The 20,776-nt window shown below is 44.3% G+C and overlaps 1 protein-coding gene across 1 annotated transcript; it reads right to left on the reverse strand.

Annotated features, from left to right (window-relative positions):
- Positions 1-8,289: 8,289 nt before the first annotated feature.
- Positions 8,290-20,185, reverse strand: MTRF1L (mitochondrial translation release factor 1 like; the record flags this gene model as incomplete). The annotated part of the gene is made up of 7 exons (XM_084227875.1): positions 8,290-8,490; positions 9,537-9,673; positions 11,190-11,307; positions 12,986-13,149; positions 13,867-14,050; positions 15,684-15,763; positions 19,927-20,185. The coding sequence occupies 7 exons, from the start codon at positions 20,183-20,185 to the stop codon at positions 8,290-8,292; spliced, it is 1,143 nt and encodes a 380-aa protein (XP_084084001.1).
- Positions 20,186-20,776: the final 591 nt, after the last annotated feature.

Consider the following 20,776-nt stretch of genomic DNA (forward strand, 5'->3'; position numbering starts at 1 on the left):
CGCCCCCTCGCCGTGGCCGGCGCCGCGCGTCCGCAAAGACGCGGCGGCGCGGGGGGGGCCGGGGGCGGGGCCTCGCAGCGCGGGGAGCCGCGGCCCGGCCGCACGTGGAGGGAGCCTACCGCGCCTGCGCGCACGCGCCAAGCGTCCGTCCCGCGTCCGGGCGGCCGGCCTCCGGCGACTCCTGGCTCCATCCTGAGGCAGCTCCGGCGTCCGCTCGACGATCTCCGGCGGGTATGAAGAGCAGCCGACTCTCTCCGAGCTCCTCGCAGGTGGCACTTTGGTGAGCGGCGACTCTGGCCGCCGGGGAATCGAAACTCTCCGGAAGGCGCGCCCTCCCCCAGCCCCACTGAGCCCGCCTCTCTGGGATTTAGGCGCGCTCCGCTCTCCCCTCCGCCCCGCCCCTTTCCGGCCGCTGCTTGTGCGCAGGCGCTCGAGGCGGGCGGGGGCCGCGGAGTTGGCGGGTTGGCGCGTGCGCACTGGGGTCCCGCCGGCTCGCGGGGAGGGGCGGGGCGGGACCGCGCAAGGCGGGGACCCCGCGGCGGTGCGTGGCGGGAGGCGCGAGGGCGGGAGGCGCGGGGACGCGCGGCCGTCGCCTGTCTCCGAGTGAAAGGCGGTGTTTCTGCAGCCTGCAGTGCTTTGTCCGCGTGTTAAGTTTATTAAACTTGCAGCGACGACTTCCTGGGCTTTTGCTTCTTTGGCTTAGGGCCGGTTGCAGGAGCCGGTCGCCCTCCAGGGGGCTCGAGCGCCTGGAGTCCTGCCCTGGCGCGTCTGGGCCTCGAACCCGGGGCCTCTGGCCAAGGGGACGATTTTCCAGGGATGACAGGACCGGGTGGAAGTTCTGGTGGTTCAGTCTTTGACCACAAACTGTACCGTGTTTCTGGTCCTGCTTAATTTTAAGCTCTTTGAATGAATGTGGACCGAGCTGCTAGCGGGGGCTGCCCTGAGCTCAGCTCTTTTCCTCAGCCCGGTGAGGCCACAGCATGCAAGTTTCAGAAACTTTATTCCTTCCTTTTGCAGTTTCCCTTCCCTTGCTTTCTGCAGCCATGAAAGAGTTAATACTAGGCTTATAGTAAATGCTCAGTTAAATTGGTAAATGCTGTGTGAAGCACAGATGGGATTAGGATGAATCCTGCTGCCCTGGGGAATATCGTCCTTATGCAAATCTATAGTTAGTTCATCATGGGTTTTTTTGCATTAAATTTTTTTTTTAAGATTTATTTATTTATTTATACAAGCACTGGGTACAGTCAGAAGCGCAGCAGGGTGAGAGAATTCACCTGAGCCAGAGCGGGGAGCAGAGCAGACAGACTGATGAAGTACACTGCTGAGGGGAGCAGCGGGCGGCAGGAGAGGTCTGCACACCATGTGGGACCCTAGTCGGCCGGCTGAGGATCGAACCGGCGCTGCAGAGGCTGTGGGCAGCTTCGCAGCCCAGTGCTCAACTGCTGCGCCACCAGGGAGGCCCTGCATTACATTTTTGAGAATGTTTCATTAAGATATTTTTCTTCGTTATCGAAATTTTTGCCGTCCTCTTAAATTTTGCACCTGAGTCCTGTGTCTCACCTGCATGATCCCGGTGTTAGATCTTGGAGCTACAGGGTTGACAGTCCAGTGGTGCTCCTTCGGGGAGTTTACCTAATGAGACATATACATTGACAATGAACAATTTCAGTAGGCAAAAGAGAAATAGAACACAAAGTAGAGGATGGGCTGCAAGGGCAATTGGCTAATGCCTTCAGGTGGTGAGGAAGGTTTTCTGGGGCTTTGACCAAGATCAGAATGTTGAACTAGCAAGGCAAGTATCTGCATAAGCAAAGGGAAGAGATGTTTCCATATGCATGACTTGTTCCCTGGGATAGAAAGAAATCTAGAGAATTTAGAGCAAGGAAGACTGGGAGATTAGGTCAGAGAGGTAGTAGTACTTCGTATGTTTACTTGTAGAGAGTTTAGAGTTCCATGGCAAGGGACTGATTTGTTGAAGGAATATTTAAAACTGTATTTTTTTTATCTTTTGGGCACTTGGTAAATGTTAGCCTTCTCAAAATAATCTTAGCATTATTTTCATTTTGTGACTATGCTTAGAAGTCTGAATCAATTCCCACAGAACTGCACAGCTGGTTGTCAAAAATTCCAACCCCAGTCATCAGAATAAGTCCAGGAATTCCTTATATAACACAGTCCTCTGTGTTATACTAAGGAGTAGTATTTGCCGGAGACCTGTTTTACAGGACATCTTTATATTGCTTCCCTGGGGAATATCGTCCTTATGCAAATCTATAATTAGGCTCTTCTCTATTCATCTCTTTTTTTCAGAGGCGGAGAAGTAAATAAAATTTGATGGGAGGAGGGCTTCTCTTTAAATTAATTTAGCACCTAAATTGTAAGCATGGCTTAAAAAGTATTCCCCAGCAGGTTTTTTTTTCCTTACAGAAAAAGACTAAGGTATATAATTGGAAAAACCAAAATTAGTGTCATAATAGGTTTTATTGCACAGTGGAAGAGTTTGTCAGTTTGTTTTTTTTTTTCCAGTTTATTTGGTTGTATACTAATGATTTTTAATTAATTGACCTTTAATTGATTATGAGGAAATATTCTTGACTACTAACTTACTTTGTATGTTGATGAGCACCTGTTAATTTCATTTTCAGTGAGAAACCAAAGGGGCCATTCTGAATTTTCCTAGATGTCAACAGATGTATATATACCTCCTTCTTTCAGTATCAGTTAAAATTGTCCGGTTTTAAGGTACAAAATGACAGACAGAGAATTGCCCTTATTCTTTCAACATACTCTTTGCAAGCTATTGTAGGGTATATGGAAATCATTGGCACATGGCACAAGCCTTGGAACCTAGGCCTGTCATGTAACAGACATAGAAGATGTGCACTAATTTTTGGATAAAACATCATGGGTCACTAGGGAAGGAAAGAAGGTATGTAAAAATATGGCTGTAATGGAACATGGGAGGATTTAAATACATCTAGTTATAGTGGGGATTTTTACAGAGCAGGAGTTACTTCTATATGCCCAGATAAGGTAGTGTATTACCTGTTGGACAGGGTTTCTCAACATCAGCACTACTGACATTTTGGGTCGGATACTTCCTTGTCATGGGAGCTGCCCTGTGCATTGTAGGGTGTTTAGCAGCATCCTTAGAGTTAAGCCTTCTATGGCAGAAGCAACAAAATGAGGAAAAGCTTAAATGCAGGTGTGTTTACTAGGAAAAATGAATTTGATGTGACATAAGGATGTATCATAGGCACATTTAGGAGCTGAAATTTTGTTTTGGAGGCAGTTGTGACCTATGAAGTTATTGAGCAAAGGCGTGATAAGATCAGTCTTGCTCTTCAGGAAGAGTAACCTGGTGGGTATTTATGTACCCCGAGTTAGAGAGCAGATACAGAGGAAGCAGGGACAACTCGGGATTATTAAAATAGTCTAGAGAGAAGTAACTCCTCCTCTGGGCAGGAGTTGTAATGGACTTGCAGAGAATAGTGTTTAGAAGGAGAGTAGGATTTAGAAACAAATTGCATGTGAGGAAGAGGAATCAATGATTCCTTCATTTTAAATTTCAGAGGGAGAATGGTAGCATTAAACATCTGTTTATGCATCTTCCAATTTTTGTTCTAGCTATGAGTTTTTAAGATTAACAGGTGGTGTGGGCCATTTTGAATTCAGTTTTGGTTCCTTGTGAACAATACGCAAGATTTCTAGACAAATACTTTAAATACAACTGCCTATTAGAGATCTATTAAGTGCCTTCTACACCACATCAGATAATGTAGAGACAAGAACAGAGGAAGCAAGTCTGTTAATGAGATAATGTGGAAGTCTAGCAACACACGTTTAGTCCATTTATTGGCCCACCTTTCCGTATTTCCTCAGTATGCACACACACCTGAGATAGGAGTAGACCTCTGAGTTTATTACCTTGCCATAAATGTTGTTATACAGGTATTGTAAAGTAGTACAGAATGGCTTGAAGAGCAGTTAATCCTGCAAAGGGGTTAAGGTGTCCTTTAGGGTGTACCTTGAAATCTGCCTGCAGAGGTAAGTGGAAGGTGTTTTCTAGGCAGAGAGGGCAGCATAAGCAAAGGCAGGTAGGAGTGATAGTACAGTTTATAATTAAGACAGCAGGGTAGATGCATTCTTTATGCAAATTGCTACAATCTTTGAAGGCCCTTAAACTTTAGACTTAGGGCTTTCATGCCAAAATCATGTCGCTCTACCCTTATCTTTTCTTGCATTCCAAACATTCCATTTGATCACCTGGAATAACTAATTTAGACTAGTGAATGAAGTAGGAGTCAGCTTTAATTCACAGAGCAGAACTTGTCAATTACACCGCCTGTGTTTCTAATACACAATATGTAGCTTAAATTTGTGGTGTTAAAGTTATCTCAGTGTTACGATTTTTTAAAAAAATTGATCAAAGGCTGTTTCCCAATGTCAGTATCACTCTCTCACCTTTTCCCATGGGGCAGGCAGAGCAGAGCAGGATTGTGGGAGAATAATTTTTCATAGATATCCTTTATTTACTGAAGGAAATCCAACACGGGAGATGTTTGACAATCTCAGTCCAACTTTAACCTGTAAATCAGTCCCTTTATTTTACACAGAAACCAAAAGAATCAAGAGAAAAGTGATAAAACTGTGGGATACGCCCGCATTGGGCCTTAATGCCTATACTACATGATAAGGCGGGCGAATGTGGCGCTGTGCTGTGGAGTTGCTCCCGTCACCGAGAGCTGCTCGGGAAGGCGGAATATTACAGGGCTAGGGATGCCCTTCACATTACAATGCTCTGATATATTTGGTAACCTTTGACATTAAATTCTAACCTTTCATGATTTTTCTACAACACCATTTAAAGGAATGAGAATAAATTGTCAATATAAAATTACTCTTAAAATCAGCACAAGCGGGGACTATAAAAGAAACTTTACAAGGAAAAATTGACTTAAGAGGAGACAGATGACCTGCTGCTAGTTTTTTTTTTTTTTTAAAGATTTATTTATTTATGTATATAAGAGCTGGGTGTGGTACAGGCCAGAGATGCGGGAAGGTGAGTGGACCCACCTTAGACAGAGTGGGGAACAGAACAGGTGGAATGACCGAAACACACTGCTGAGGGGAGCAGCAGGCGAGTAAGGAGAGGTCTGCTTCACCATGTGGGTTTCTCTCTGGCCGGCCAGGGATCAACTTGTGCTGCAGAGGCTGTGGATTGCTTCATAGTGCGGTGCTTAACCCCTTGTGCTACCTGGGAGGCCCAACCTGCTCTGCTGCTGGTTTTAAATTTACATAGTACAGGTGCTCAAAAGAATTCAGACTAGTGTGGAAAAGGTGTGCCAATTTGGGGCATTAAGTATCATCTCCTAATTCTTTAACATTTTGTTACATAACCTTAAGAGTTAGTAAAATTGTTTTTCTGGAAATCCTACCTTGTTATGTCTATAAATTTAACATTTATTATCATGTAGAGCTCTTCTCCTCATTGTAGAGTCCTTAGTTTACCTCGTTTTAAAATCCTTGAACCAGTATTTCTAGCTTTTCTCACTTTACCTGATAGCAGACTTGCCCTGTTTTGGTTTTTTTTTTTGGGGGGGGGGGGTCAGTAGATTTAACTCCCACTCCTTGAACACTCGCCAGGGGAGAACCAGGGGTTGGTATTTCTTTATCAAGCACATATTCTAACATTTACTCTTTTGGATCTGTGCAGCCTCACTGAGACATTCCTGGGCTTTTCCTTCCTTCTCAGGCCCCAAATCTCAACTCATTTCCTCAGAGTGGAAAAGAGCTATCCATAAACAGGATTCCCTTGGAAAAGGAGCAACTTTTCAATCTTTCAACACAAAGATTTACAGACTGTTCTGATTTAGCTTTAATCTCACTTTCAATAAATTCTCAATGCACAAAGGTGAATTTTTTATTCTCATTTCTGACCTTCCCCCTCCCCCCCCAGCAAAGCCCATGGGAGCATTGCAACCTGACTTAGTGTATATTTTAATGCAAAAATGCTCAATCACAGGAAGAGGAGGTGGAAAGGAAGTATGCAAAGCCTTAAGTCTTAAACTCTAATGTCCACTATGAAGGAAATACTTGAGGAGCAAGCTCCAGGACACCATAATAGCCGGCTATCTGATGGAAACTCATGCAGTGTTATAAACAGGAGTGGTGGGTGGGGTGGCGGCAAGGCAGTTCTAGATTAAGAGACTGAAGCAATATAACCGCCAAATTCCATGTGTGTTGCTTAGCTGGTTGTGGTTTGAAGAAGCCAGTTAGAATGAAAATTTTAGTAATTCAATATTTGATGATATTAGAGAATTATCAGTTTTGTTAAGTGTGAGGATAGTGTAGAATTAAAGTGTCTTTTTAGGGCCTACCTGGTGGTGCAAGGGGTTAACCACTGCGCTGTGAAGCAATCTGCAGCCTCTGCAGCACAAGTTCGATCCTTGGGCCAGCCGGGGAGAAACCCACATGAAGCAGACTTCTCCTGTCTCGCCCGCTGTTCCCCTCAGCAGTGTATTTCAGTCAGTCTGCCTGTTCTGCTCCCCACTCTGTCTCTGGTGAATCTTCTCACCGCCCCCCCCCGCATCTCTGGCCTGTACTTCAGCTCTTGTATGCATAAATAAATCAATCTTAAAAAAAAAAAAGTGTCTTTTTAAAATGCAACCGAGCCTCCCTTTCTCTGTCATACTCTTGTGGTCTCACCTCTCCTGTAGTCACTCCTCTCTTAGCAGTGACACCGCCCCTATATCCCTGGCCTCTAGGCTCAGGTGTGCACATGCCCACACCCATACTCTGGGTCCCCACAACCAGGCAAGAGTGCCCCACTCCCACACCCTCAAGAACCTTCTCCAGGGCCTTCCCGGTGGCGCAGCGGTTGAGCGCTGGGTTGCGAAGCTGCCCGCAGCCTCTGCAGCGCCGGTTCGATCCCCGGCCGCTCCCCGGCCACTGGAGGAGGGTCCCACATGGCACGCAGACCCCTCCTGCCGCCCGCTGCTCCCCTCAGCAGTGTACTTTGGTCCTTCTGCCTGCTCTGCTCCCCGCTCTGGCTCTGGTGAATTCTCTCACCCTCCCGCGCTTCTGACTGTACCCAGTGCTTGTATAAATAAATAAGTAAATCTTTAAAAAAAAAAAAAAAAAGACCAAAAGACCCTTCTCCATAAACACAATTAATGCCACAGGTGATAGCCAAGCCTGATTAATCCACTTACCCTGCATTGCTCCTCTCCTATTGTGTGATCCATAGAAAAGACTGGCTTGAAAGAAGTTTAATACTTGTTTGAACTTGTTGGGGATTAAGTGGTCCAAGCCAGTGGAATCAGTAGCAATACCATCTCAAGCTCTGTCAGCCGGTAGAGTGTGCAGGGGAAGTGGTTTCTGTTTCTGATGTGCTTCCTCTCTAGCTTCTGTGGCACAGCTGCCAGCGGTGCTCCCCGACACTGATGGCTAATTTTCTGTGTCAGTTTGGCTGTGCCACAGAGTGCATAGGTATTTAGACAACATCATTGTGGGGTATTTCTGTGATGGTGTATTTGGATGAGATTACCAATCAATGAGCTTGGATTAAAGGAGAATGCCCTCTGTGTGCATGGGCCTTACCCATTCAGTAGAAGGCCTGAACAGAACAGAAGGACCAGCTACCCATGGCTGATGAGAAGTACTGATGCTGACCCCCAGCAAGATTTGCTGACCCTCCACAAGATTTGCTGACATCATGTTGGAGCTGCTGCTTACTGGGCTCAGGATGTGAAGCCCTGGACCCTAGCAGACCAGCTCTGGCCACCACAGGAATGATTCTGTCATTGGAGGGTTGTAGCCACACTCTCCGAGGGGAAAGGAAACCTCTCCATGGGCTTTCTTTACTTGAATATTCACTCAGATCCCAGTATATCATAGTTTTCTTTTTTCCCTCATAGCTTATTCCTTTTCCAGTTAATGCTTTGTATTAAAATCCCTGTTCAAATTAATGGTGTGGTTTCTGTGTCCTGACTGGACCGTGACCAAAGTATTTACTGCCATATTTCTACTACTTTTTTGGAAGATTTTCATAATAGTTTTATTTGCTCGCATTAAATATGTTATATAAAACTAGACTCATTTCCTTTGTTTCTTGCAAGGAAGAGTTCAAAATTTAAAACCATAGTCATAATCATTACTGTACATTTTTTTACTAATACATTGAAAAGATTTATGTAAATTATTTACATTTTAAAAATATGTTTATTACTTCCAAACTTCGTAACTCATGTAAGAGCTGCTGCAAGTCTTTAATACCATATTAACTTAAGCCTTTTTAGAAATAATTTCTACTAAAGATTCATAATCAGAATAGTCCTTCAGTGATTGTACCAGTTCATCCAGTAGATTCTCTCCTTGCATAAATGTTTCAAGATCATGAAGTGACTTGTTTATTCTGTGATCTGTGACTCGGTTCTGTGGAAAGTTGTATGTTCTTATTTTTTCTGACCTTCCTTTAGTTCCAATCTATACATTTAAAAAAAAAAAAGTATGAGACAGATTCAAGGCAACTAAAACTACAGATTTAACTTAAGAGATTAAGCACTTAATTTATAATATAAGCACAATGTAAGAAAGAATTTTTAAACATTTAAAATCCTCAAATGATAAGGGAAGATAGAGAAAAATGAATTTGGGCCTTAAAATCAGCAGATTAGTATTTGAAGCCTTTGACATTTCATTGCTCTTACTTAAATTTATTTCAACTCTAACCTTTAGTTTCCCTATTTATAAAATACATGCAAGTAATACCTACTACACAGTAATGATACATATCTGTAGCCTGGCATATAGTGATATTCACATGGTATCTACATGTACATAATCTCTGAATTAATCTAGCCATCTTCAGTGATGATGAATTGATTAAATTCCTGTAACAGTAAATTAATAAAAGGACTCTAATTATAAAAATTAAATGTCAAACAGGAAGAAAGTACACTTTGTTCTCCAATTTCCATAATTTTCAAAAGACTCAAAAAGACTGGGGACTCCATCTTTTTTTTCAAAAACTGATTAAAAATCATGGGGCAAAAAAAAACAGCTGAGGGGCCTCCCCGGTGGCACAGCGGTTGAACGCTGGGCTGTGAAGCTGCCCGCAGCCTCTGCAGCACCGGTTTAACCCCCAGCCAGCCGGCGAGGGTCCCACATGGCGTGCAGACCTCTCCTGTCGTGCCCGCTGCTCCCCTCAGCAGTGTACTTCGGTCCTTCTGCCTGCTCTGCTCCCAGCTCTGGCTCTGGTGAATCCTCTCACCCTCCCGCGCTTCTGACTGTACCCAGTACTTGTATAAATAAATAAACAAATAAATATTTAAAGAAAACAACAAAAAAAAGCTGAGATTAGAAAACAGGGCAGAGATGTATATAGTTTTGTAGTACTCTTAAACTACAAAGGCTAGTTGACCTACTTAAGTTGGACAAACACACTGAAACAATTTATAAATACATTATATAAACGAGTTATCTAAAGAGATTTTTATCCTTTAGAAGCATTCTCAGAAAATCAATTTTACCTGAATCTTTCTAGCATTGTATCTTTTACTTGTTTCTTCTTCTAGATGCATGCTGTATAGCTTTGCACGTAACTTTTTCATAGCCATCTCTCTATTTCTTAGTTGAGATCTCTCTTGTTGGCATTCGGAAACAACACCTGAATAGTGTTATGAGAATTAGAGAGTTTTAATAGAAAAATCTTCTTCAATAGTTATCAAGGAACATGCTTTTTCCGTCTCATTCTTTTTCTTCTTCCTTTATGAAGGGAAAAAACAGGACTCTAATATAAAAGGAAAACTAAATTTAAATAAGTTTTGTAACATCAAATTGAAAATTTAAGTTTGAGCTATAACACAAAGTACTTCCATGAAGGGAGGTAAGGGATATATACTAAATAATAAGCAATAATCATTGAACACAGATTTTTTTCTTACATCTTCAGCTAGCAAACACAACTTTTAAAAATTATATCTATTTATAAACTAAAATATAAAAAATCTTATCCCCACAGATAATTACTATTAATTTTTCTGAGAGCTTTCAACCATTTTTTCTACTGTGTAATACTATGTATTACTTAAGATATCTTAAAATTTAACATGAAGATTTTTGTCATAAAGAAAAAGCTCATCAATCCAGCACTCATATCAACCACTACTATTCAACTGGAATTATGTAGGTGAGATATGATTCATAAGAGATTCTTAGATTCTTTTAGATAACTAAAGTTTTTCTGGCGGTATGCTCTATATCACGGGCAAGTCACTGTAGTAATACTTGTAAAACATTTAGTTCTATTTGGATACTGAAGAACTTTCAACTTAACTATCTAGAATCAGAAGCTCTGGAGATCTGTGGATGAACATAGTGGAAGAAGCCCCTGAAATTATTCATAAAACCTGCTGTATAAGCATGTTTCTGGACAGTAAATACAACCTTTTATTTCCTCAAAGGACCCCATGTGCTCTTCCTTCCATAAAAGGTTAAGAATTAGTGACCTAGTGGGCCTCCCAGGTGGCGCAGCAGTTGAGCGCTGGGTTGCGAAGCTGCCCGCGGCCTCTGCGGTGCCGGTTCAATCCCCGGCTGCTCCCCGGCTGCTCCCCGGCCACCGGAGGAGGGTCCCACATGGCGCGCAGACCTCTCCTGCCGCCCGCTGCTCCCCTCAGCAGTGTACTTCGGTCCTTCTGCCTGCTCTGCTCCCCGCTCTGGCTCTGGTGAATTCTCTCACCCTCCCGCACTTCTGACTGTACCCAGTGCATGTATAAACAAAAACAAATAAGTAAATAAAACATGCCTCTATTAAAAAAAAGAATTAAAAAAAAAGGATTAGTGACCTAGAGCATTTCCTGATACAGAAGAAAAAAAATCACACTAGTTACTTCCCTATGAGGATTTTCTAAAGGGTGACATTTATTAGGTGTAGCTTCAGAAAGCTCCCTGAAGGGACTCTCAGTCACTGACATGAAGATTCCCCAGGTTTAGATCTGGCCTTCTTCCTGGATTTAGATCCCTGCTGTTTCAGCTAAGGATTCTAAATAAATCAAGTATTTAATGACAATCCTTAGTAGCTTACATCCCTCTGGTGACTGAGGATCTGTTCCACTAGAGAATCAAGTCATTCATATCTGACTTCTGTAACGCGTGAGTGTTCTGTGCTGGCGCAGGACACGCACCTGTTGGGAGATGGACGATCCGGACTGCGCTGTCTGTGGTGTTGACGTGCTGCCCCCCGGCCCCGCTGGCTCGCTTAGTGTCGATTCTCAGATCTTTAGGATTGATCACCAGATTAATCTATACATACAAGGAAGAGCTGGATTTTAAAAACCACATGTAAGAAATGCTTAAATGTGAAAACTTTGTTTACAAATATAAACACATGTATAGAATGCAGTGTTAGAGATGTAAAAATAATAGCTAAGTTTGACATGTTGTAGAAAAATTCTGAGTTCAAAAGACCTGGGTGGGGGAGACCTAGGAGAACAAAGGGAAGGGTTAATTTTCAACAAAAGAGAACTTAAATATATTCCGACAGGGGATAGACCTGACATCAGGAATTCTACCATTAATGGAAGGGGGCTTCCTGGTCGCCCTTTGTGGCTCCCTGATAACGAATGCTACAATTAAAAGAGAGGATATGTGGAGCCTGGTCTCAATCTTTTCCTGAAAACAACTTCTACCTCCCTAATGCTTAAACCAAAATTTAGTTGTGGCTCCTGTCATTTATTCTATTTCACCATCTCCTTTAACCGTTGTATTCCGCATCTAGGCTTCACAGGAGAAACACAACTAAAGGGAGCTCCACTGACCCCAATAGAAAGTCAAGCAGCACTTTTCTTTAGAACTGATGAACAGAAACCCTCAACTAAACCTCCTTCTCAAATCATTTACACATCATTCTTTACCTTACAAATGCACAGACTGATAATTTGCTTTGTGAGAATAAAGTGTATTTCCCTAGGATGGTAACACTATGTTTCTTTCTTTTTTCTTTTAAAGATTTATTTATTTATGCATACAAGAGCTGGGGTACAGACCAGAGATGCAGGGAGGTGAGAGGATTCACCAGAGACAGAGTGGGGAGCAGTACAAGCACACTGACTGAAACACACTGCTGAGGGAAGCAGTGGACAAAACAGGACAGGTCTGCTAAGCCATGTGGCTGGCTCCCTGGCCGGCTGGGGATCGAACTCGTGCTGCAGAGGCTGTGGATTGCTTCATACAGCAGTGCTTAACCCCTTGTGCCACCAGGGAGGCCCCTATATTTCTATTTAAATGTGACTGGGTTCTGAAGTTGCTATTTTCTTAAGTAGTTATTAGCCTTTTTAGAACAGGATTCTTGCATTAAAATTCTGAGAACTAGTCACACAAAGCAAGTCTTTGTAAAGGTAACCAATCTTAAACTCACTTTAAAGGAGGTCAATATTATTTCTCCCGCAAAGATGGCCTCAATGGGTCTCCCTGGTGGCGCAGCGGTTGAGCGCTGGGTTGCGAGGCTGCCTGCAGCCTCCGCAGCACTGGTTCAATCCTCAGCCCGGTGCGCAGACCTCTCCAGCTGCCCGCTGCTCCCCTCGGCAGTGTACTTCGGTCCTTCTGCCTGCTCTGCTCCCCGCTCTGGCTCTGGTGAATTCTCTCACCCTCCCGCACTTCTGACTGTACCCAGTGCTTGTATAAATAAATAGATAAATCTTAAAAAAAAAAAAAAAAAAAAAGATGGCCTCAAAATATCCAAGCTTAGTGGTGATGAAGAATTAATAAATAGCACAAGATTAGCTCATTTGTGCATCCATAATTTTTACCATCTATTATAAAATCATTTGAACTGAGATGATCAGATTCTGAAAACAAAATCAAAATATGTGATGAAGCTCAAAGAGCAGCAAAAGGAGACTCTCATTTCTGTAACGTGAGTGTTACTAGGCGGCAAGGTGCTGTGCCAGGCCCAGGACTGGCAGGATGAGGACTTACTCACCTCGGTGGGCTGGGGTAATATGGCCACAGTCATGGTGCTAGTGTGGATGCGGCCTTGCTTCTCTGTCTTTGGCACTCTTTGCACTCGATGCACGCCTCCTTCAAATTTCAGGTGCTTATAGGCTTCTGAACCCCCAATGCTGGCAGATGCATGTCGAAGGCCACCTTGAAATTATTGGGAAAATAGGATTATTATTCCTGCCATTTATAATTAACTGTCATTTCTACCATCTTCAGACATGTAAAAGAACTAAAATAATAAAAGTATATAGATTGCAAAAAGTTTGACACAAAATGTTTTAATACTTTAATATCTTTATTACTTGAAATTGTCAAGCATGAAGCACTTACAGTGTTAATGAGATGACTCAAAAACATATCTAAAAGACCACTTGTTAAAGACCACTGGATGACTAAAATGCAAAATCCAAATATTTGCATTCAAATTTATTAGGTAAATGATTAGTGTAAAACCATGTAAGCACCCTTACAAATAAATTCTAAGGGGGCCTTCCTGGTGGTGCAGCGGTTGAGCGCTGGGTTGCAGGGCTGCCCGCAGCCTCTGCAGCGCCAGTTCGATCCCTGGCTGCTCCCTGGCCACCGGGGGAGAGTCCCACGTGGCATGCAGATCTCTCCTGCCACCCGCTGCTCCCTTCAGCAGTGTACTTCAGTCTGCCTGCTCTGCTCCCCGCTCTGGTGAATTCTCTCACCCTCCCCGCTTCTGACTGTACCTAGTACTTGTATAAATAAATAAATAAATCTTAAAAAAAAAAATTCTAAGGCCTAGTCATGGTCTTTCTAACCCTTTTGCTAGGACACATGCAGACACAATAAATTATTAACTCTATACTTTAACCCAAACAAATTAAAGAATTTACTGACCTATTTCACTTGGAAAATATTCCAGGGTTTCAAAATGCCATCTTTTAAATGCAGCATATTGCTGATACATATCAAATATCTCTGAAGTAAACAACATTGCCTCCTGACCACCAACTCCTGCGGTTACCTCCAAGATCAAATCACTTTCATCTGTTTCTTCTGAGGGAACCAAAAGGAAGATAATCTGTAAATACAAAAATATTATCCGCTCCTATAATTAAGAATTATTTAAAACTTAAAAAAAGGTAAATGATTAAATGCAGTATTCTGAATATTTACTTGAAGTTTATTTAAGCAACTACTGCTGAATCCTGTTTATAATTAGAACTATTGCAATGCAGAACTTCCAAATATATTGTTGAGACTATATTATAAATGCTAGAAGGTTCAGCTAAAACTTACAGGTTTGTTTTCGTTGATGTTCATGGATGAAATGCCATGTGTAGGACAAAGTACAGAATTCAAAAGGTTCTAGTGCTATCCTAGAAATTTTTAGTCTGCCATAACAGGGTAAAAAAAAAAAAATAACTCAAACTGCATTTGTATTTTTTTAGTATTTTTGTAATATGAGAAACTTGCAAATTTGGAATTGAAAAGGCACTTAGAGAAGAAAGGGTCCTGCTCCCTCACTTTACATGGAAAAGAAAATGAGGCAACAGGTTAAATGGAGCTTTAGAGGGTGAAGTATCAGTGGCAGAGTAGGCACAAGAAGACAAATCCTGTGCCCAAATCAGTCTCTTCCTTCCAATATTACAGGATACTTCACACTTCAGCGTGTTCCAACAAGAGGATATCAAATAGACTTCTTAGATTAGGTGAGTTAAATAAAAATAAACTGCCAGTATTTATTGGTTCTTTAATGTATGAAAGGCACTTTGCTAAGCATTTCACATACTTTCTTAAAATAATCTTGGTAGGTTCTACCTAAAGATGTGAAAACTGTGTAATCTACTTGCCCAATATCATACAACTAGGAAGTGCTGGAATTTGAACCCAAGTGCTGGAGTTTTGAAACACGTCAGGAGTTATATTACTACTTTCCCATCTCTCTAGCCTCTGCCAGCACATGATCATTCAAACACTGAACTAACATGACAGTATTTATTCACATCTGCCTGTTAATTACTAAGTAATGAACAGAAACCTTTAATACATAGGGCTTCCTAGCTCACCAAAAAAAAAAAAAAAAAGGAAGGAGGAAACGGTGGAAGACAAGCCACACCAGACTTCTCACTCTGTAGTGAACTTACTTTCTGGCTGCTGAAGACATGAATTCCACTGAGTTCCACATCTGGCTGAAGAACAGACTCTGAGGTAAGCACCCCTTTCCAGGCTCCTCTCACCTTCCCAAGCTCTTTCATCCCCCCAGAGATGACTTCTGTAAACCCTAAAGCTATTCTTGAGGGATTAGCAGAATGGTTCTGTTTTCACACGAGTATTCTCAGTCTAATTTCTGTGTGTTCTCCTGAAGCTCCAGCAGATGGAAAACCAAAGCAGTTGTAACAGTAGCCCCAAGGGCTGCTCCACCTTTGGCCTCTAACAGAAGCAGAGACCAAAAGGGGAAATGTCACACCAATATGTCACTGCCTTTCTGGCAAGTCCTACTAATGTGATATCCATTTTTCTTTCACAGTTCTGCAGTCCTTTCATTATAATAAAAATAGGACCACACAGAGTATCCTTTTCCCCCTGCTTTAAAAACCAGTTTATGATTCTAAATACAAAGAAGTCAATTAGTTCTTGAATTGTTTTTGCTGACTTTCAATAAAATGCATAAAAAGTATATAAATGCTTAATTCTTTGCACAAATACTATACCTGCTGTTTCAACTGAGTTATTTCTTCCTGACATGAAGTTATTTCACTCTCTGCAAGTTTCCTTAAGTCTTCATTTTCATCTAAGAAAAGAAGCAATGGGTTCAGTTTTCCTTAGTGTTACATTGCCAACAGATCAACGTAATAGTTTTACTGTTGTCATAGATGAAGGGAGGAGTAAAATGTCTTTCTTGTCCTTATTAGCATTAATTAAAAGTAGCACATAACACATTAACTTTCGTAAATGTAGCTGTAATAAAAAAAGACAGAACTTTCTTCCTAATGACAAAAGAAAGTTAAGTGTAAATAAAATTAAACGTAAAACCCAACTAATTCAGGTCTGCCTGTTTACAGAATGCTTTCATGGAGTTCTCATGTCTTTTAGACATTACCCTAATTCTTATTTCATCTTTCCCTTACAAGATATACTTTTTCATTCCTTTATCCTATGAACACTACAGCCTTCAGCCCTTCAGCAAGGAGAGAAGGGGAGATCTTTTCAGCTATTACTAATTGTTCTCTCTGTTGAAAGAGCAAACTCTTACAAAAGTATCAGTATGTTCATTTATTAAGAACCCGCTATGCTGGGAATGGGGGATAATAATATATAAGATCTGGGCCTCCCTCGTGGGGCAAAGAGTTAAGACGCAACCTATGAAGCTATCCACAGCTGCTGCCAACAGGAGTTTGATCCCCAGCCAGGGAGCTACCCACATGGCGCAGCAGACCTCTCGTCTCCCCCGCTGCTCCCCTCAGCAGTGGATTTCAGTCAGTCTGCCTGTTCTGCTCCCCACTCTGTCTCTGGTGAATCCTCTCAGCCCCCACACCTCTGGCCTGTACCCCAGTTCTTGTATGCATAAATAAATAAATCTTAAAATATATATATATGTAAGACCTGGCCTCCAATTAGGATTTTAGAAAATTTTAAGTTTCATTATATTTTTTTCTATGGGACAAAAACAAAGAATAGTAATCAAAGACACTATATGATGAAATGTTAAAATAACACCACCTTGACAGAAGTTTTTTGTTTGTTTGTTTTGTTTTTTTTGCCTGTTTTGTGATAGGAAAAGAAAAAAGGATTAGCTCAAGGAGAAAGACTATAACAAAAGCAAAATGAGTCAAACAAGTGGAAGCATAAGTGGGATGGAAGGAAATTATTTTGGCAGAAATTTGGGAGTGGAAGATATTTGGTGAAATGGTAAATGGTTTGAAAAGGAAAAATGAATTCTAGCTCTTGTGTGTCCACTGAGATTCTCTTAGGGCAATGTACCCAGTTCTTCTGAGTCCTAGTTATTTTAAGAGTAAAATGAAGGATCTTTGTGATCTCTAAAATACCTTTCAGTCCTGAAATCCAGTGTTTGGAGTTTGGAATTAGAATCTAGAAGTAATGTAATTTTAATGCTCCATTTTATTTATCCCAGGAGACCAAAACATGCGACACTGAATCAATACATAAACAGTAAGTACATTTTGAAAAAAAGTAAGTCTCCGAAATCTGGTATGTATTTCATACATACATGTCACTTGAGACCTGCCTCATTACAGGTGCTCACTCCATGGCAATTTGTGGCCAAAGGCTACCAACCTGGACAGTGAAGCTCTAGGGGCTGTCGAAAGAGGAGTTATTCCTAGGAGAAGGAAATACTCTAGTTCTTTACTTTCACCTTCATTGTCATTAGCCACAATGTTCACTGGGCACTCACTTCATGCCTGCCTTCTCCTCCTGACTTCCTCATCATCCAAGGGTCCTCTTCCAAGGGTCCTCTCAAGAAACCACTGTGTCCTCCTCTCTTCCCACCCAAACTCCTGGGGGTAAAATAAATGCCATATTTTCTTGTAATTCTCATCACTTCTGAAGCTACTTTATTGGATTATCATATTAATAACACCCTTTTAATAAAAATTAACTATGACAAAATTGCCAAATCTAAAGACTTATTTCAGTGTAAGCTGAGCCCGTCCTAAGTCCCAGGTCACCTGCCTGCCTTCAGTTCCCTTCTCTTGCTCTATGTGCAACCTCCTTACCCGTCAGGATCCATTTCATTGCCAGCCTGTGCTATTTATAACACCTTTTCACTCCAGAAATTAAAATACTCATCCACTTGCATTTTTACTTAACTTCTATAAACATCTCTCTGTCTCAGTATACTGAGTGGTGGTGTCTGACCCATAGAAAGAAGTCAGGATTTGCTAAATGACAGTTTTCTAATGTTTTTAAGCTGAGTCACATTCTGCCAACAATTTTCTAACATTTTTTACTTCTCTGTTGCTCTGTTTTTAAAACATTTAATCTTAAAGCCACTTAGATATTAAGCTAGGCTTATGCTATAAAACTAATGTAACGTATCCCCCAAAGATATTTTCCCTGATTCCCTCAGTTAATGCTTTTTTATACACCAAGTAATCCTCCATTTTTCCTCAGTCACTCAATTTAGTCGCTCCTAAGTCTCACCTAGACTACTGCTTAGCTTTCTGTTTTTATATGGTATTTTCAATCTAGTTGCAGATTGATTTCGAAACTACCACAAACCATGCTTCCTAAGCAACAAAGCTAATTCTCATTCACTCCCCAATCTAAAAGCTTCTCCTGGGCCTTCCTGGTGGTGCAAGGGGTTAGGCACAGCACTGTGAGGCTGTCCGCAGCTTCTGCAGCAGTTTGATCCCTGGCGGCCAGGTTGCTGCCCACATGGCACAGAAGACCTCTCCTGTTTCGCCTACTGCTCCCCTCAGCAGTCTTTCATTCGGTCCCCCTATTCTGTTCCTCGCTTTGTCTCTGGTGAATCCTCTCACCCTCCAGCACATCTGGCCTGTACCCCAGCTCTTGTATGCATAAATAAATTTTTTAAAAAAAGGTTGGGCCTCCCTGGTGGTGCAAGGGGTTAAGACGCAACCTTTGAAGCAATTCGCAGCCACTGCAGCACAAACTGCAGCACGAGTTCGATCCCCAGCCAGGGAGCTACCCACATGGCGCAGCAGACCTCTCCTGCCTTGCCCGTTGCTCCCCTCAGCCGAGTATTTCAGTGGATCTGCCTGTTCTGCTCCCCACTCTGTCTCTAGTGAATCCTCTCACCCCCCCCACACCTCTGGCCTGTACCCCAGCTCTTGTATGCATATATACATATTTTAAAATATATATATATAAAAAAAGTTTCTCCTGGTGCCCTTCTGCCAACAGGATAAAATCAGCTTTCAATGAGTATCACACACCTCCCCTTCCAACCTGCCATTCCCCTTCTCCTCCCTACTCCCTCAGTTAACAAAGAGTTCAGCGATTAAAAGCATGAAAGCTGGATATTCCCTTTTTTTAAAATTTTATTTTACAAACTCTGAGATGAGTTGTACTTGTATGCCTCAGGTTCCTCTTCTGTAGCATGAGGCCAATAGTAACTACCTCAGTTTGCTATGGGGGCCCGGGTGACTTAGCTTACAGAGTCAAAGTCTGCACATCAGGTAAGAGAGGCCTGCAGCGGGAAAGGGACCACTAAAGGCAAGCTGTTAGGCCCTCTGAGGATGGGGCGTTTTTCCATCCCGGGTCTCCCAACAAGTTCTCCTTGCTCTCCTGTCTTAGTCAGCTGACTGTTATTGCCAGTCAGCTGCATTATAATTAATTCTTCCTCAATAGATCGTGAGCAGAGCCTCACCCCCCAAAACGGGGCCTGAAGACCCGCAGTCGGCCTCCCTGGGAGCTGCAAGAAACGCAGAAACGGGCTCCACTGCAGATCCGAATGCGGAGTAACCCCTCAGCCAACTATAAAAACACATATTTCGAGGTCTCAGGGTTTGAACGTGCCTGGCTTCAGCACGCGCCTCTCCTGACACCACTGCAGGCGGCCCCGTCCCACACTCCGAAGCTTGGCTCCGGGCCCTGGAGCCCTGCGAGGGCGGGTGCCTTTTTTGTCCTCGCTGAGCCGACGATCTCAGCCAGAGCACGCAGCAGACGGGCCACCTGAGCTCGCGCAGTGCGTGGAGGAAGCACAAAAACTCAAACAGGAGATGGTGCGATCAGAAAGTGGGGGCCTCCCTGGTGGCGCAAGGGGTTAAGACGAAACCCAGCCGCAGCCTCTGCAAGGCGAGTTCGAGCCCCAGCCGGCCAGGGAGCTACCCACACGGCGCGGCAGACCCCTCCTGCCTCGCCCGCCGCTCCCCTCAGCAGTACTTTCAGTCACTCCGCCTGTCCTGCTCCCCGCTCTGTCTCTGGTGAGTCCTCTCACCCCCACACCCCTGGCCTGCACCCGGGCCTCACCCCGCAGCAGGCGCCGCGTCTCCCGCAGCTCCAGCTCCTTCTCGCGCAGCTTCCGGGCCGCGGTCGCCAGCCCGGGGCCCCCAACGCGCGCCGGGGCTTCGGGCCCTGCCAGCCGCTCCAGCAAGGCGCGCAAGGGCCCGCCGCGGGCGAACAGCTCCTCCACGGGCGGGCCTCCGCCGCTGAGGTGCCGCCGGGCCGGGCCGGGCCCCCTGCAGGCCCACAGGCCGCGAGCGGCTCTCAGCAGGCCCCGGGGCCGCATCCCGACGGCGACCCGCGGCCACAACGCCGGAAGTTCCGGAGAGCGAGTCTCGCGAGACGAGAGCTCCCCGAGCCCGGCCCCGCCCACGCGCCGGCTGTTTAAAGGGCCTCCGGGAGGTCTCGGCGTGGACTTCCGGCCAGGCATTTACACGCCACATCCGTCACGGAGACCGGAAGTAAGGGGCGGGAGGCAGGCTGGGGGGCGGGTCTGGGGGCCCAGGCACCGCCTCTGCCGACTGGGCGGGGGCGCCTCCTCGAACGTGGGGGGCGGAGGCCGAGGCGGGTCGCCCCTCGGGTTCCTGTGGCCGCAACGCTGACACTTCGCGCCGCGGCGACGAGAGTGCGGCTCCCAGCGCCAGCCCGGCCCTGGCCCCGCGCGGCGCGCCGGGCCCTTGGGGGGAGGGTCACCCCGCGACCTCCCCCGAGGGGGACCCGGCGGCCGGCCAGGCCCGGGGGGCTGAGGCGGGGCGCGCGGGTACGGTGCAGACGCGCGTCTCCGCCCCTCTCGTCCCAGCGCTCGCCTGCGAGGGTCTCCCCCCGCGGCGGCTGCGTGGTCGGGGCCGCGGGGCCTCAGATCAGAAAGGAAAAGGGG

The sequence above is a fragment of the Talpa europaea genome (genome assembly GCF_964194135.1).
Source record: "Talpa europaea genome assembly, chromosome: 2".
NCBI lineage: Eukaryota > Metazoa > Chordata > Mammalia > Eulipotyphla > Talpidae > Talpa > Talpa europaea.